This window comes from Nomascus leucogenys, chromosome 5, assembly GCF_006542625.1.
Source record: "Nomascus leucogenys isolate Asia chromosome 5, Asia_NLE_v1, whole genome shotgun sequence".
Lineage (NCBI taxonomy): Eukaryota > Metazoa > Chordata > Mammalia > Primates > Hylobatidae > Nomascus > Nomascus leucogenys.
In genome coordinates, this window is record NC_044385.1 from 60,398,853 (window position 1) to 60,416,420 (window position 17,568).

The 17,568-nt window shown below is 40.1% G+C and overlaps 1 protein-coding gene across 3 annotated transcripts in view; it reads left to right on the forward strand.

Annotated features, from left to right (window-relative positions):
- SACS (sacsin molecular chaperone) overlaps positions 1–17,568 on the forward strand; it is a 113,672-nt gene that overhangs the window by 80,559 nt on the left and 15,545 nt on the right. For 2 of the 3 annotated variants that reach the window (XM_030813241.1, XM_030813242.1), the window contains 3 exons: positions 5,967–7,455; positions 8,092–8,183; positions 15,074–15,100. In XM_030813241.1, the coding sequence (XP_030669101.1) occupies positions 5,967–7,455; positions 8,092–8,183; positions 15,074–15,100 (1,608 nt within the window). The remainder of the gene's footprint in view (positions 1–5,966; positions 7,456–8,091; positions 8,184–15,073; positions 15,101–17,568) is intronic. The other variant, XM_030813244.1, reaches the window with a different exon arrangement.

Genomic DNA, 17,568 nt, shown 5'->3' on the forward strand with positions numbered 1-17,568 from the left:
GTATGATATTGGCTCTGGGTTTGTCATAGATAGCTCTTATTATTTTGAGATACGTCCCATCAATACCTAATTTATTGAGAGTTTTTAACATGAAGGGTTGTTGAATTTTGTCAAAGGCCTTTTCTGCATCTATTGAGATAATCATGTGGTTTTTGTCTTTGGTTCTGTTTATATGCTGGATTACATTTATTGATTTGTGTATATTGAACCAGCCTTGCATCCCAGGGATGAAGCCCACTTGATCATGGTGGATAAGCTTTTAGGTGTGCTGCTGGATTCGGTTTGCCAGTATTTTATTGAGGATTTTTGCATCAATGTTCATCAGGGATATTGGTCTGAAATTCTCTTTTTTGGTTATGTCTCTGCCAGGCTTCGGTATCAGGACGATGCTGGCTTCATAAAATGTGTTAGGGAGGATTCCCTCTTTTTCTATCGATTGGAATAGTTTCAGAAGGAATGGTACCAGTTCCTCTTTGTACCTCTGGTAGAATTCGGCTGTGAATCCATCAGGTCCTGGACTCTTTTTGGTTGGTAAGCTATTGATTATTGCCACAAATTCAGAACCTGTTATTGGTCTATTCAGAGATTCAGCTTCTTCCTGGTTTAGTCTTGGGAGGGTGTATTTGTCGAGGAATTTATCCATTTCTTCTAGATTTTCTAGTTTATTTGCATAGAGGTGTTCGTAGTATTCTCTGATGGTAGATTGTATTTCTGTGGGATCGGTGGTGATATCCCCTTTTTCATTTTTTATTGCATCTATTTGATTCTTCTCTCTTTTCTTTATTAGTCTTGCCAGCGGTCTATCAATTTTGTTGATCTTTTCAAAAAACCAGCTCCTGGATTCATTAATTTTTTGAAGGGTTTTTTGTGTCTCTATTTCCTTCAGTTCTGCCCTGATTTTAGTTATTTCTGCCTTCTGCTAGCTTTTGAATGTGTTTGCTCTTGCTTTTCTAGTTCTTTTAATTGTGATGTTAGGGTGTCAATTTTGGATCTTTCCTGCTTTCTCTTGTGGGCATTTAGTGCTATAAATTTCCCTCTACACACTGCTTTGAACGTGTCCCAGAGATTCTGGTATGTTGTGTCTTTGTTCTCATTGGTTTCAAAGAACATCTTTATTTCTGCCTTCATTTCATTATGTACCCAATAGTCATTCAGGAGCAGGTTGTTCAGTTTCCTTGTAGTTGAGCGGTTTTGAGTGAGTTTCTTAATCCTGAGTTGTAGTTTGATTGCACTGTGGTCTGAGAGACAGTTTGTTGTAATTTCTGTTCTTTTACATTTGCTGAGGAGAGCTTTACTTCCAACTATGTGGTCAATTTTGGGATAGGTGTGGTGTGGTTCTGAAAAAAATGTATATTCTGTTGATTTGGGGTGGAGAGTTCTGTAGATGTCTATTAGGTCCACTTTGTGTAGAGCTGAGTTCAATTCCTGGATATCCTTGTTAACTTTCTGTCTCGTGTATCTGTCTAATGTTGACAGTGGGGTGTTAAAATCTTCCATTATTATTGTGTGGGAGTTTAAGTCCCTTTGTAGGTCGCTCAGGACTTGCTTTATGAATCTGGGTGCTCCTGTGTTGGGTGCATATATATTTAGGATAGTTAGCTCTTCTTGTTGAATTGATCCCTTTACCATTATGTGATGGCCTTCTTTGTCTCTTTTGATCTTTGTTGGTTTAAAGTCTATTTTATCAGAGACTAGGATTGCAACCCCTGCCTTTTTTTGTTTTCCATTTGCTTGATAGATCTTCCTCCATCCCTTTATTTTGAGTCTATGTGTGTCTCTGCACGTGAGATGGGTTTCCTGAATACAGCACACTGACAGGTCCTGACTCCTTATCCAGTTTGCCAGTCTGTGTCTTTTGATTGGAGCATTTAGCCCATTTACATTTAACGTTAATATTGTTATGTGTGAATCTGATCCTGTCATTATGATGTTAGTTGGTTATTTTGCTCATTAGTTGATGCAGTTTCTTCCTAGCCTCGATGGTCTTTACAATTTGGCATGTTTTTGCAGTGGCTGGTACCGGTTGTTCCTTTCCATGTTTAGTCCTTCCTTCAGGAGCTCTTTTAGGGCAGGCCTGGTGGTGACAAAATCACTCAGCGTTTGCTTGTCTGTAAAGTATTTTATTTCTCCTTCACTTATGAAGCTTAGTTTGGCTGGATATGAAATTCTGGGTTGAAAATTCTTTTCTTTAAGAATGTTGAATATCGGTCCCCACTCTCTTCTGGCTTGTAGAGTTTCTGCCGAGAGATCAGCTGTTAGTCTGATGGGCTTCCCTTTGTGGGTAACCCGACCTTTCTCTCTGGCTGCCCTTAACATTTTTTCCTTCATTTCAACTTTGGTGAATCTGACAATTATGTGTCTTGGAGTTGCTCTTCTCGAGGAGTATCTTTGTGGTGTTCTCTGTATTTCCTGAATCTGAATGTTGGCCTGCCTTGCTAGATTGGGGAAGTTCTCCTGGATAATATTTTGCAGAGTGTTTTCCAACTTGGTTCCATTCTCCCTGTCATTTTCAGGTACACCAATCAGACGCAGGTTTGGTCTTTTCACATAGTCCCAAATTTCTTGGAGGCTTTGTTCATTTCTTTTTATTCTTTTTTTCTCTAAACTTCCCTTCTCACTTCATTTCATTCATTTCATCTTCCATCAGCGATACCCTTTCTTCCAGTTGATCGCATCTGCTACTGAGGCTTCTGCAATCTTCGCGTAGTTCTCGAAACTTGGCTTTCAGCTCCATCAGCTCCTTTAAGCCCTTCTCTCCATTGGTTATTCTAGTTATCCATTCTTCTAATTTTTTTTCAAAGTTTTTAACTTCTTTGCTATTGTTTTGAATTTCCTCCCGTAGCTCAGAGTAGTTTGATTGTCTGAAGCCTTCTTCTCTCAACTTGTCAAAGTCATCCTCCATCCACCTTTGTTCCGTTGCTGGTGAGGAACTGCGTTCCTTTGGAGGAGGAGAGGTGCTCTGCTTTTTAGAGTTTCCAGTTTTTCTGCTCTGCTTTTTCCCCGTCTTTGTGGTTTTATCTACTTTTGGTCTTTGATGATGGTGATGTACAGATGGGTTTTTGGTGTGGATGTCCTTTCTGTTTGTTAGTTTTCCTTCTACCAGACAGGACCCTCAGCTGCAGGTCTGTTGGAATTTACTAGAGGTCCACTCCAGACCCTGTTTGGCTGGGTGTCAGCAGCGGTGGCTGCAGAACAGCGGATTTTCATGAGACCACAAATTGAGCTGTCTGATAGTTCCTCTGGAAGTTTTGTCTCAGAGGAGTACCCGGCCGAGTGAGGTGTCAGTCTGTCCCTACTTGGGGGGGTGCCTCCCAGTTAGGGTGCTCAGGGGTGAGGGACCCACTTTAGGAGGCAGTCTGTCCGTTCTCAGATCTCCAGCTGCATGCTGGGAGAACCACTACTGTCTTCAAAGCTGTCAGTCAGACAGGGACCTTTAAGTCTGTGGAGGTTCCTGCTGACTTTTTGTTTGTCTGTGCCCTGCCCCCAGAGGTGGAGCCTACAGAGGCAGGCAGGCCTCCTTGAGCTGTGGTGGGCTCCACCCAGTTCGAGCTTCCTGGCTGCTTTGTTTACCTAAGCAAGCCTGGGCAATGGCGGGCGCCCCTCCCCCAGCCTCGCTGCCGCCTTGCAGCTTGATCTCAGACTGCTGTGCTAGCAATCAGCGAAACTCCGTGGGCATAGGACCCTCCAAGCCAGGTGCGGGACACAATCTCCTGGTGTGCCGTTTTCCAGGCCCGTTGGAAAAGCGCAGTATTAGGGTGGGACTGACCCGATATTCCAGGTGCCGTCTGTTACCCCTTTCTTTGACTAGGAAAGGGAACTCCCTGACCCCTTGCGCTTCCCGAGTGAGGCAATGCCTCGCCCTGCTTCGGCTCACGCACAGTGCGCCTCACCGACTATCCTGTACCCACTGTTTGGCACTCCCTAGTGAGATGAAACCGGTACCTCAAACAAATGCAGAAATCACCCGTCTTCTGTGTTGCTCAGGCTGGGAGGTGTAGACCAGAGCTGTTCCTATTCGGCCATCTTGGCTCCACCCCCAGAAGGTATAATATCTAATGGTATTGAATAACTGAGAAAGTGAAAATCTTTGAGGTGGTTCTGGTATATCTTATTTTCCTCTCTCATTCTACTCTTTTTAGACTTATAAGCATTCTAAAGATTACTTTGAAATCATATTTTTAATCTATAAAGAATATGAGGTTTCTGGTTCCTAGTTACAGTAGGAAATACATAACTCTTAGTGTAGACATCTCTAAGAGTATATGGCTCTTGTAGAATCAAAGCTCTTAGTACTTATTATAGTTTTGTGATAAAAAATTTTGTAATGGAATTGGTCCTTTTAGTTTCAAACTGTGTCTTGCAGGAGAAGGAAAGATTGCACAGGCAGGGCTATCACTGTAGCCAAGATGACCGTATACTTTATTATTCATACTGGGACGTGTGTGAGAGTGAAAGAGGGTGGTACTATTCTCAGACAACTGGCCTGAATTGGGACTGCCCTGGGCAAGTGGGAAGTAGGATCATCCCAACTGTAGCCAAATTTTAGTGGGCCTATTGCATTTACATTTAAACGTATATAGTCTATTAAATAATATTGACTAAATTACAAATCATATAATAAAAATTAAATTATATATTAAAATATGACTATTATCTATGAATATTAGTACTCATGTGTCCACCTCTTTGCAAGTTATCCCTCAAGTCTGTGCCATGTAGTGGTTTGTAAATGTTTTGGGACACAGATGTGAGTAGCAAAAGCGTGGAGGCTTAAGCAGGAATGAACTGTGGCGTGAGAGCCCAGCTAATTGCCCAGCACCTGCATCTCAGTGTGGTTTTGATTGCTCATTGAGAATAAGCACATTTGTGTGGAACATTAACTGGAGGACTCTTCTCTAAACCGAGGATTTGCGAAGGTCATAGATCATAGGTCATGCTTTTATCTTGTCAGGAGCCACCTGGCCTGATTTCATTCATGGCGGTGCGACCCTGTGCCTTGGGAGCAGGGGTGTGCATTCCCTAGACCCCACTGTTGATGGATTTAGCCACGTGGTTGGTGGATATAACATTTGCTAACTTAAAATACCCACAAGCTTAGGAGTTGGTGATTGTGACAGCTGAAGCTGTGCTTGACGACCATAGATATTAAAGATTGACTTCACTGGAGTTGCATCTTGCAGGAAGCCGAGGTGCTAAGTAAGCATGTGAGGCAAACATACATCACATCACCCTTGGGAGATCCTCACCAAAGCACACTGGGGAGGAATTTCTGTCATCGCAGTGGGTCTCACACATCTGGTTTCTCTGCCAGTTTTTGAATACTACTCTGTCTTTGGTTGAGGAACAGGTGAAGCAGTTGGTATCAATTTAGAGGCCATGTTATACAAAAGATGGGTATCTTTCAATACTGTAATTAGGCTCCACGTGGTGAGATGCTCCCAGCATGAGAAGTGCTTCTGCTCCAGAGGCAGAAAGGTTAAGACCACTTGAGGGAATGTACCTCATGAGCTTCAGGGCAGGGGCTCACTGAGCAACACAGTGGGCAGAGTCACCTGCATTGTACTGCTCTCTCTCTCTTCTTAGAGTCTATGCTGAATTTGTAAAGTTGCGCATAGGATGCAGTTCTGTTCTGTTGAATTGGGCTCACATGGTAGTGGGAGTTAAGTGTATATATCCAAATACTCTGCCCATCTTTTGTGTAGTGAGTTTTTGAAGATGTCTCCTAGGTTTTCACAATAATCATGCAAAGTCTCTATGCCTGGCATTTGTTATTGGATTGAATCAAAAGAGAAATCATTTTTCATGTTCAGAGAATTACATTTCTGAAGGCGAGTTAAGTTTGTTTAGATAAATCTGTTTTAGTCATTTAATGGCTCATGCTTTTTCATATAAGTATTTATTATAATTGTAATCATAATTGTCCCTAAAATTTCAGAGTTGATCATGACTTAAATTTTTCTTTACAGATGTTCCTTGTATCTTTAGTGGTGACCAGATCGGGATGCTAGATCCTCATCAAACACTTTTTGGCCCACATGAATCAGGCCAATGTTGGAATCTCAAAGATGACAGCAAAGAAATTAGTGACCTTTCAGACCAATTTGCACCATTTATTGGCATTTTTGGAAGCACCAAGGAAACGTTTATAAACGGCAATTTTCCAGGAACATTTTTCCGTTTCCCTCTTCGCCTACAACCTTCACAACTTAGTAGTAACCTCTACAATAAGCAGAAGGTTCTTGAGTTGTTTGAGTCTTTTAGGGCAGATGCAGACACTGTGCTGCTCTTTCTGAAAAGTGTGCAGGATGTTTCCTTATATGTCCGAGAGGCTGACAGAACAGAGAAACTGGTGTTTAGAGTGACTTCGAGTGAGAGTAAGGCACCGAAACATGAGCGGCTGAATTCTATAAAGATTCTGGGAACTGCTATAAGTAACTATTGTAAAAAGACTCCAAGCAGTAACATCACCTGTGTAACATATCACGTAAATATTGTTTTAGAAGAGGAGAGTACTAAGGATGCACAGAAAACATCTTGGTTGGTGTGTAACAGTGTGGGTGGGCGAGGGATCAGTAGTAAGCTTGACTCTTTAGCTGATGAACTGAAATTTGTCCCAATCATTGGAATAGCCATGCCTTTATCAAGCAGAGATGATGAATCAAAAGGAGCAATGTCTGATTTCTCAGGAAAAGCATTTTGTTTCCTTCCTTTACCACCTGGTGAGGAAAGCAGCACAGGCCTCCCAGTTCACATCAGTGGGTTCTTTGGCCTCACTGATAACCGCAGGAGCATAAAATGGAGAGAGCTGGACCAGTGGAGAGACCCGGCAGCCTTGTGGAATGAGTTTCTTGTCATGAATGTTGTCCCCAAAGCTTATGCTACTCTGATCTTAGATTCAATAAAACGTCTGGAGACGGAAAAGAGCTCTGATTTCCCCTTGTCAGTTGATGTTATCTATAAACTTTGGCCAGAGGCGAGCAAAGTCAAGGTGCACTGGCAACCGGTATTAGAGCCTCTATTCAGCGAGCTGTTGCAGAATGCAGTGATTTATTCAATTAGCGGTGACTGGGTCAGGTTGGAGCAGGTATACTTCTCAGAACTTGATGAAAATTTAGAATACACAAAAACTGTGCTCAACTACCTCCAGAGCTCAGGGAAGCAGATTGCCAAGGTACCAGGGAATGTGGATGCTGCTGTTCAGCTCACGGCTGCCTCTGGCACAACACCTGTGAGGAAGGTGACGCCCGCATGGGTGCGGCAGGTGCTGCGGAAGTGTGCACACCTGGGCTGTGCTGAAGAAAAGCTTCACCTTCTAGAATTTGTGCTTTCTGACCAAGCCTACAGTGAGCTGCTTGGGCTGGAGCTGCTCCCTTTACAAAATGGCAATTTTGTCCCCTTCTCCTCATCTGTATCAGACCAAGATGTCATTTATATTACCTCAGCAGAATATCCAAGGTAGGGGTCCCCCTTCTAACATTCCTGTTCACTCTTAGGGTTCCCCTGCTCCTGCTCACTGTGAGAGTCCTTTGTTGTGAAATTCAGTGGTTTTCTATGTCGATTTTATAGTTAGGAAGACTTTTGCAGAAATACATTGTTAAAATACCAAAGGATACATTTTATATTCTAAAGTGAAAAAGTATTCAAATGTTTATCAGTTAAAAAGTTATCTAAGCAGTTGTTTTTCTTGGAAATTTCAATAGCAGGACACTGAAAACAATGTTTATAAAGTGCAAATAATAACAAGGCCAGATTAGTCACTAGTGAATTATTTTGATGACATTTACATTAATGAAAAATAGTATATTAGGTAATTATAAACGAGAGTGTGTACTGACATTTCAGGAAATAAAATTAATTTTACTGTAAGATGTTGAGAATATTTCTGAATTTGAGTAAGGCACATGATGCCCTCAGGTTTTAAAGCAAAGTCTAGATAATATTTGATCAAAAATATTGTAATTTGATTTGATGTGTGCATTATAATTTATGTAAAATAAGATAGCTTAACTGACTTGAAAATATGTGATTGATTTTTTAAAATCTTAGAATTGTTGGAAGATTATGATGATTGCTGTTCCTTTCCCTTTTCAGGTCCCTTTTCCCAAGTCTTGAAGGAAGATTTATTTTGGATAACTTGAAACCTCACCTTGTGGCTGCTTTAAAGGAAGCTGCCCAAACCCGAGGTATTATAGTTTAGTATTCTTTTAAATAAACTTCTTTATAAAAATATAAGTTTTTAAAAAGTTTTCTGTTATTCATTTTAGACCTATAAATCAACAATTTCTTATGGCTCAAGCTAATAAACTTTTTGTGTTTTAAGATGCTTCAGTTGCCAGAATGGCATCTAAGAGATGCCATCTAAAAGAATCCAAAGGTGATAAGTGTAAAAATCTCTCCTGTCGTGGTGTGATGGTGTAGTCAACATCTTATACCTGCATGGTGCTTTACAGGCTTTCCAGTGCTTTCCCATTTCTTTTTTCATTTGAGCCTCCCATCATAACTTGTAGCTCGTTTGGTAATGACAGTGATTATTAAATTTCACAGAAGAGGAGAGAGAAAGGTTAAGATCAAGGCCACCAGCCAAATGCCGGGAGGTCAGGTCTTCCACTTGCCCTGTCCTTGCTCTGTTTCTGACACCACTGCCCCTCCATGGTTTTATGTAGTTATGATGCTGGGTTTGCATTAGGCTTGATCAGCTTCTGGGAAGTGTGGACAAATCCAATTAACTCTGTAACAGGGGCAGGAAAAGGGTCTTGTGGGGGTCTTAAAGTGATGGGTGTCTGATAGGTGCCCTTTTAGGAAAAGACAGTAATTTTGGGAAAATAGTCAACATGGTTCTAATTTTAATACTATCTTTCAACTTCTGCAAGCATCCTTTTCCTTGTGAAACTGTTACCTGAGCTTTTTCTAAGTGAGATGTTGTCCTGAAAAGTTCTGGATTTGTCCTGCTGTTCACATTGTCAAGCATACTCTGTGATGTGTCTTTTATGGAATGTACTTTTTTCTTGTCCAAGATAATGGCTTAGGGAAAGTTGCTAATCATTGTACACCTTTATACATTAAAATATAAATGAAATGAGTTGGAATGGGAGAGGCAAGTTAGGTTGCAGTTAAAGTGAGACTAAAAGAAAATGAGTAGGCAAATGTTGTTTCCCATCAGGGATTTGTATCTATGAGTTGGTAGCTGTGAGATTGACTTTTCAAACATCTCAGTTACTCATTTAATTGTAATTGTCATCTTCAAAACACCCTTTTTGAAAGTCTAAGCCTGGATTCCTATAACCCTGCCAATCTTTGCTCTAACGTTTTGGAACTCCTTTTTTTTTTTAAATGTTGTGTTATATTTTTGTTGAAATTTTGTGTTGAAATATACATATAGAACAGTGCACATATCATAAATGTAGGCTTAGTGAAATTTTACCATCTGAACATACCCATGTAAACCTAGATCAGAACACAGAAGATTACACAGAAGATTACCAGCCCCAAAAGCCCCTCTCTTGCCTTTTTCAGTCTGACCACTCCAGGGTAGCCAGGACACTGGGTTTAACAGCATAGATTCACTTTGCTAGTTAATCCTGTTTTGTACAGAAGGAGCCATGTGGCATATATTCTGCGTCTGGCTTTTATTTGCTGGGATGCTGGTGAGATACATCCAGATTGTTGCATGGAGCTGTTAACAATTCTGATTGTTATAGTCTTTTACTGTGTGGTTTATTACTTTCTTTTAAAGAAAGTATTTTTGTTGGTGGCAGATCCTTTCTGAGGTGGATGTGGATTTGGAAATCGGCCAAAAGTTATTCAGGGCCAAATCAGGTGAGAAGGGTAGAAGGTCAGCAGAGCATTCTGCTTTTGCTCAGCATTTTCCAAATATCTTGTGGCACAGAGTGTGGTTACAACCTGCCTCTGTAGCCCTGGGTGGATGGGGCAAACCTGTTATATTTTTAGGGATGAGTTAAATGTCTAAACTAATGTAGAAAACTTGACATCTTTAAAAGTTGCATTTTCCCACTTTTATATGTCTTCATTTTCTCTACTATGGATTCAAGTTTGTTATTTTGGTGTCATAATGAAACACTGTGTTTTGTCTCTGGTCTTGGTTAGTTTTCTTGGCATTGTTACACTAGATGTTCATCTAGTATTTTTGTTCATCACACATCATGTGTGGGTTAGCACTCCCAGAAATTGTCTTGATGGTCACTTTTCTTTATCTAGACTTAAGAGTTAGGCTACTATTTTCATGATTATTTAATAATCCTGATAACTACCTGTGTTAGTCTGTTTTCATGCTGCTGATAAAAACATACTCGAGACTGGGTAATTTATAAATAAAAATAAGTTTAATGGACTCACAGTTCCACATGGCTGGAGAGACCTTAGAATCATGGCAGAAGGCTAAAGGCACATCTTACTTGGCGGCAGGCAAAAAGAGAAGGAAAGCCAAGAGAAGGGGGTTTTCCCTTATAAAACCATCAGATCTTGAGACTTAGTGACTACCATGAGAACAGTATTCACTACCACGAGAACACCACCTCCATGATTCAATTATCTCCCACCGGGTCCTTCCCACAACACATGGGAATTATGGGAGTTACAAGTCAAGATGAGATTTGGGTGGGGACACAGCCAAACCATATCACTAGCCTTTAAACTTTTTTAAACCAGTCATATGGGTATCTTCCCACTTATTTTTATCTGTGTGTTCCAGACAAAAATTAGTTTTTGATATAACTTTATTGCCATTAATGGTTTTAATGTTTTGAGAGCATGATGATCTAGGGACTTAGGGGGAACCAGTAAGTGACACTTTGCTTTCCTTTCCTGAGTTCTGAGTCAGTGAAGACATAGTGAAGACATAGCAGAGGAATTGAGCAGATGGATGTCAGAAGCCACCTCTGTCACTGATTATTGTGATATTGGAGATTATAGCCGTGGCAGGCATTGGATTTCTATTGACTCCCAGAATGAAATGGATTAGCTCACCAGTCTAGTCACAGGTAGCCCTGGAAAGCCACGGACTTCCTTCCAGAGGTCCTGCTCCTACTAAACATCTGTCCCTGTGAGTCCTGCTGAGCATGTGCAGATGCTTTTTCTCAACTTACCAATCATATAAGTCATCTTGCTTTCTGGTGGTATGGGGCCTGTTGGGGGAATTAGTGAGTACAGGAGAAGAAAGGCAGAGTATTATGTTTATGGAGCCCCCTTCATGTATGGTAGGCAACATCACAGACATGTAACAACATTTGATATTTTTTGCTCTGCATAATGATTACTCCATTGCTTTGCTGACACAGAGCACTATGGACTTCTGTTTATCAGTGATCAGTAAACACTGATTGGCCAGTCTTGGAAGTACTACTGCACAAAATGGAAACGTCATATGTTTTTTCTGCAATGGAAACTTTTCCTCCAATTCTGTAGCTCAAACAAAATTTGTCACATTATTTAATAATTGTACCTTTTCCTTGTATTACATTTAAAATCCTTAGCTAAATATTGAGCTACTACTTGTATTTTTAGTGTTTACTTCTACTGCCCCTTTCATTAGCAGTTAAACATGTTTCACTATATTCCATTTCAGGAAAAACAAAACAGACCTCGACCTTGATTTTCTTTCTTGTATTCTGTCATAGTCCAGCTTTTGGAAAGAGTTGTCTTATTGTCTGTACTTCCTCATTATTTATTATCGCTCCAAACAGACTTTTGCTTCCACTGTCATTCCACTAAAATAGTCTGGCTGACGTCACTAGTTAATGATTTTTCTGTTACTCAGCTCAGTGGACTTTTCTGTTTCTTTTACCTGATCTCCCAGAAGCTTGGTATTCCTCTTTGAAGCCCTCAGCCATGATGATACCATTCCTTCTTGGCATTCACTGATTTGCCTGCTTCTCAGAATCATTTGTGAACCTCTGTTCCTCACTTTACTCCCTAAATATGGGTTAGTGTGGGGGCTCCTTCCTCAGCTCTTTTACTTTGTTCCTTTGAATACATTCATCCACTCCCATGAAAGTGTTAGTGACCACCATATATCTTCAGTCACCACCCTAGTCTTCAGAGAGGTAGTGTAGCAGAGATTAAAAACCTGGATTTTGTAGTTACACAGATCTGGGCTTAAACTTCACTCCTCTATTGTATGACTTTGAACAAATTTTCCACCCTCTCTGAGCCCCTGTTTTCCTCATCAGTAACATGGTAATACTATTTTCCTAAGGGTCTATCTCAAGTTCCCCAGGATTTGATTACATAAAATTCAGGATTGCTTCACTGCAAGGATAATGAAATAAGGATTGAGTGGAGGATGGGAGCAACCACAACTTGCCAGTTGAGTTGTATCCAAGTTTGTGTTATTGCAGCAGATCAGGTTATTGAAAGCTTTGTTGTAATCTTTTACTCACAGCAGGCATTATGCTGAAGATCGAATGATGAATACATGATACACATAGTTTAACACAATATCCAGCACTTAATATAATACTGACAAATGGTAGCTATTGTTAGCATTTTGCACTTGGAGTCCCATAAGTATTTCAAAATCAATATTGCAAAACTTTAGTCTTCATCCTCTCCCCAAATCTGTTTCTCATTTTGAGTGATCCCACTGAAAATAACACTGCTGTCCACAAGATTGCTCAAGAATGAATCCTTAAATTTTCTTCTTTGTTCCCCACAGTCTCCAGGATCTGTTGACTAAGTTTTCTGTGCCAGTCCCTTGGTCTTACTCCACTGCCTATTACAGGTCCCCTAATTTCTCGTAACGTTGTTACTGGACTCTTGCAGTTGATGTCCCTGCCTACAGCGCTTGGGCTTCATCTGATCATGTCACCCTCCTGCTGCAGGTTTTCCAGTGGACATTGAATCTATCAGGAGAAATCTAGCCCTGCTAGCATGAACTAGGGGACTTTCCATGATTGTAAACCTCCATGATTGTGGAGTGCTGTCTCACTGGCCTTGGTGCATGCAAGCGCCCTCTTCTGTTGTAATTATACAAGCACTTGAAGGTTGATGAACTTGAATCCTCCCTAAATTTCATGAGAGCAGAGAGACCTGTCAGATTTGTTGCCACCATCTAGCACAGTGCCTACTTCAATGTAGGTGCCCAGTACTTTTTTCCCTGCATGAAAGTTTTCTCATAGCTGCCCTTTTGTACATGGTGTTCCTTTTGCTTAGAATACTTTCTTTCCATCCTCTACTTTGCCCAGCTAATGTTTATTCATCGTTCAGTACTGAGCTCATGTGTCACCTCCAGGAAGCTTTCTTTGACATCTTGCCCTGCAGTCTGAGGTGAATGCCTCTCTTTTGCTCTTGGGACCCAGTACATGGTCCATGTGATCCTGTTTGCTTTATTAGAATCATGTTTTTACTGTGCTACACTGCAACATCCTTGAGAGCAGGGGCAATCTTTATTTTTATATTTCCAAGGTCTGGCCGAGAGCCTGCTTGCCAAGTTCGACTGAACAAGTTGATGCTTCAGTTGCTGGGCTGGGTGGGGACCGCATGGAGGAGATGGGGTGCAGAGGCCAAAAGGCAAATCTCTTTCTTAGTGTCTGTGAGTTAATAGTTCCTCTTCAAATCAGTGTCTTCTGTAATCTTGTTTATTCTTTACAACCATGAGATAATAGAGCCTGTATCTCCATTTGAGAGATGGAGACATTGAAGCTCAAAGAAATTGAGGGATTTAAATGACTTGCTTGAGTTGCAAAGTTGAAGCTACGATTTTTGTTTTTTTAATTTCCAGGTCTGAATTATTTCTGTGTTAAGTTGCTTAAGTAAATGGATGGATATCAGAAATTGGAGAATAGTTAGAAGAGCAGGTAAATGGATTTTGGATGAAGAAAAAAGAAACAAGAACAGTTTAGTGGTACAGATGCTTGGTGCCAGGGTCTTATTTATAATTTTTAAAATTTTCATACTTATTTATTAGATGAGACCAGAATCCATAACCTTTCCTATGAGGCATTTCATTAGCTGGCTCCATTTTCTGGGTGTTATGAAGATGCCTGGTACATGGAAGGTTCTATTGATGTTTGCTATTTTTCATCTCCTTCCCTTAGTTCCATGCTTTCTCCTGTTTGGAGGACAGCATGTGCTGTCCCTCCCTCAGGTGTGATACATGTGGCTTCCTTGCCAACTCCTCCATCTCACTACCTCTGCTCATCTTTCATGCAACCCATGTGTGCTTCCATGCTCTGTTCTCCATGGCACTCACACACTGGTACCTGTTGAAGTATTTGTAATAATTTATCTGATATTTGCCTTCTCCATTAGACTGTAGGGCCAGGTCTGGGACCATGTCTAGTTGTCCATTTCTATATCTCTAGCACTCAATCAGTATTGCCTAACTAGCAAGGTGCCTGTTGCTAAAGTGATTAGAATGATGTTAAGATGAGAAGAGTTGAGTTTCTTTGGTTACACCTTTGCTCTGTATCTTAGCTACTAGTTTAGTTAGCCTAAGGGACCCAAATACACAGAAATCTCACAGAGCTATAGCAGTCCAGTTGATTAAAAGTTTCTTGCTTCATTCAAGCAGAGGAGGGATAGATGTTCATGGAACAATTCTTAGAAGTTTGTAATTGTTGGTTACCATGGACAAGCAGTGGAAATAGATGATAAAATCTCTTTTTCTTTATTATAAAGTTGGAATTAATTGTACACTTTGTATAGGTACTCCAAAACTTTTTAAAAATTAAAAATTTAAAAAATCAGGTTTTTTAATCTAGAATCTCTGAACATGATAGCCTATGCAAAAAGCTCACTGGTAGCTTATCAAATGACGTTATGCAGATATAATGTAATTTGTGCATATGAAGTCCATAATTCTTTCTTTGCTTTCTTTCTGAACCAACACTTCTGACTCTTACGTACTTTGATTTAGTTTGCACTGAAATGTAGCTTTAAATCTTAGATGTGTATTCTGCTATGTTTGGAGTTTTGTTTCTGGCTTTTCTTTTACATAAGGATCTGTAAAGATTCTACAGACAGCAGTATCTTAAGATACAGAATAATTTCTGTAGCCATCATGTGAAAACTGTGACAATTCTGACCTCTTCTAAGAATGGATTTAATTGTATTCTAGCACAACAACTTCTCTGGGGATATTCAGGTAGGATAACTGAATGTTGTGTTCATTTGAAGCCTGATGTTTTTGTTCATTTGGCTCTTTGAATTCTGTTTTTGCATTTACCTAAGTAGCTAGAAATTATGTCAACAATTTTTTTTCTGGTGGTAATAACTATAATATTAAAGGAGAGAGGAAACCATACTAATACAGATTTTTATTATTACAAATACCACAGTAAAACCATATTCAAATGACTTGGAAACATTCACTTCATAGAACATTTAGTCTCTAATCAAAGAATGGTGTGGGAATCTGTATTTTAAGCTGTGGTATTTAATGGGAAGTGTGATAGTGAATGCACCTCTATTATACGATGCACACAAATATTCTGATTAAAAAGCATAGAGGGGGCCAGGCTCGGTGGCTCACGCCTGTAATCCCAGCATTTTGTGAGGCAGAGTTAGGTGGGTCACGAGGTCAGGAGTTCAAGACCAGCTTGGCCAAGATGGTAAAATCTCGTCTCTACTAAAAATACAAAAAATTAGCCAGGCGTGGTGGCAGGCGCCTTTAATCCCAGCTACTTGGGAGGCTGAGGCAGAAAATTGCTTGAACCCGGGCGGCAGAGGTTGCGGTGAACTGAGACTGTGCCACTGCGCTCCGGCCTAGGTGACAGAGCGGGACTCTGTCTCAAAAAACAAAAAACAAAAACAAACAAAAAAAAAGAATAGAGAGGGAAATAGATTCTGGGATCTGTGACTATAAAGTTAGGCGACCACAGCCTTTCTGTTTTGGAGTCTGGCTCAGTGTGCTGCGGTTGGTGACGGCAGGGAGCCCCCTGTCCTGGGTGTGCAGAGGAAGGGAAGGTGGCCAGCCTAGCTCTCATTGGGGACAGTCAGCCGATTGTTCTTACAGTGCCTCGTGTGTCATTTTACTGACTGCCTCGTGTCATTTTACTGACTGCCTTTTTTTTTTTTAATAAAAAATTTTTGACTCAACTAGTGGTCTTATTTTCCCCAAGTTCATGTTTCATTTGGTAACTTATAGGATATAACATTTGCCTTACAGAAATCATTTTTATGATAAATGTTATTATTTGAAGCAGGTGATACACTAAAATTAGTTTAGAAGCCAAGTCATTATTATAGTGATAATTCATATAAAAATTTTTGGGTTTCTAGCTTATATTAAAAGTGGTTTATCATTCACAGTTCTTACTACTATATTTTTCTTAAAGCTTTGTCAGTATATCTTACATGTTTTAAGGTGGCATCAAATCAAAGAGGAAAACAAAATCTTGATATAAGTAGACTGCATAATTAACACCTGCTCTGGTACTGTCTGGTTACATCAGCGATTCTCTAAGAAGAAAGCTAAGAAGTCAGAGTGTCAGTGGTGATTTTTTAGGAAGAAATGTGGTCACTGGGGCTAATGTTGAACCACCCTGGCTTGCTGGACTTTTATGCTGGGCCCTGGGGCCTGCAGTGCCACTGCTAGGCTGGTGGTGGAGAGAGTCTGACCTGGCAGGAAGGCTGTCCTTTCTTTTCTTCCTTTTTTAGTTTGGTTGTTTCATTTCTTTTTTTCTATTCTCTCTTCATTTCTTTGAAGATCGACTGATCTACAGTACACCATTTAATTGAACCTTGACTGATTTACAAAGAGATTTGCATCTCTGTGCTCATTAGGGCATTGTTAGAACTCATCAGCTACGCAAGCTGCCAGTGCCACTTTCTGTGCAAGAGAAAAGTATAAAAAACTGTCACTGTGCTTAGAGCTTTGGGTGGATTGTTATTGTAGCCAGCTGGAGACTGGAGGAGTCTGGCTGAATGTAGTAAACTCTCAGTTAATTAAAGCGTTCAGGACTGAGATTTCTTGGTTAAGTAAATTTTTAAGTAGACTATCTATAATATTTCCATCTGTGCTGGAATTCATTCTCAAGGTTAGCACTGAACATAAATGTAAACAATAAAAAACAGTGCAGTCTTTGAGTACTGATTCATTATGTTGATGTTATTATTTTGAACAATTGAGGGATTGAACTGATAATAGTGAAGCAAAAGCTACTCTTGGAAGAGTTCCTTCTAAGTTAAATTTGGTAATTGTTTAAACCTTTCTGCCTCATGGAATAATTTCAGTACTGTAGCTAACCTCTGTAGACAGTGCTGATAATTTTTAAGGCTACAAAAACCATTTCATTTATTAAACTGCTACAAAAATTATTTTGCTGATCCTATTAGAGGTGCTTTACAATTTCTATGGCTTTCTAACCCAGGACATGGAGACTTGTTTCTGTGTTAACATTTATAACTAAAAAGCTGAATGTCTTAAATACAATGGATAGAATTCAGGACTTCAGATTGAACTGACTTAATGTACGTATACTGGTGTCTTATTTCATTTTCTCTCTCCTTTATTTTCTTTCATGTTTTTTTCAGTTGAGCATGACAGATGCGTTAGTTGCATGTTACATGTAGTGTGTGTGTGTGTGTGTGTTTTGTTGGCATTTAATTTAT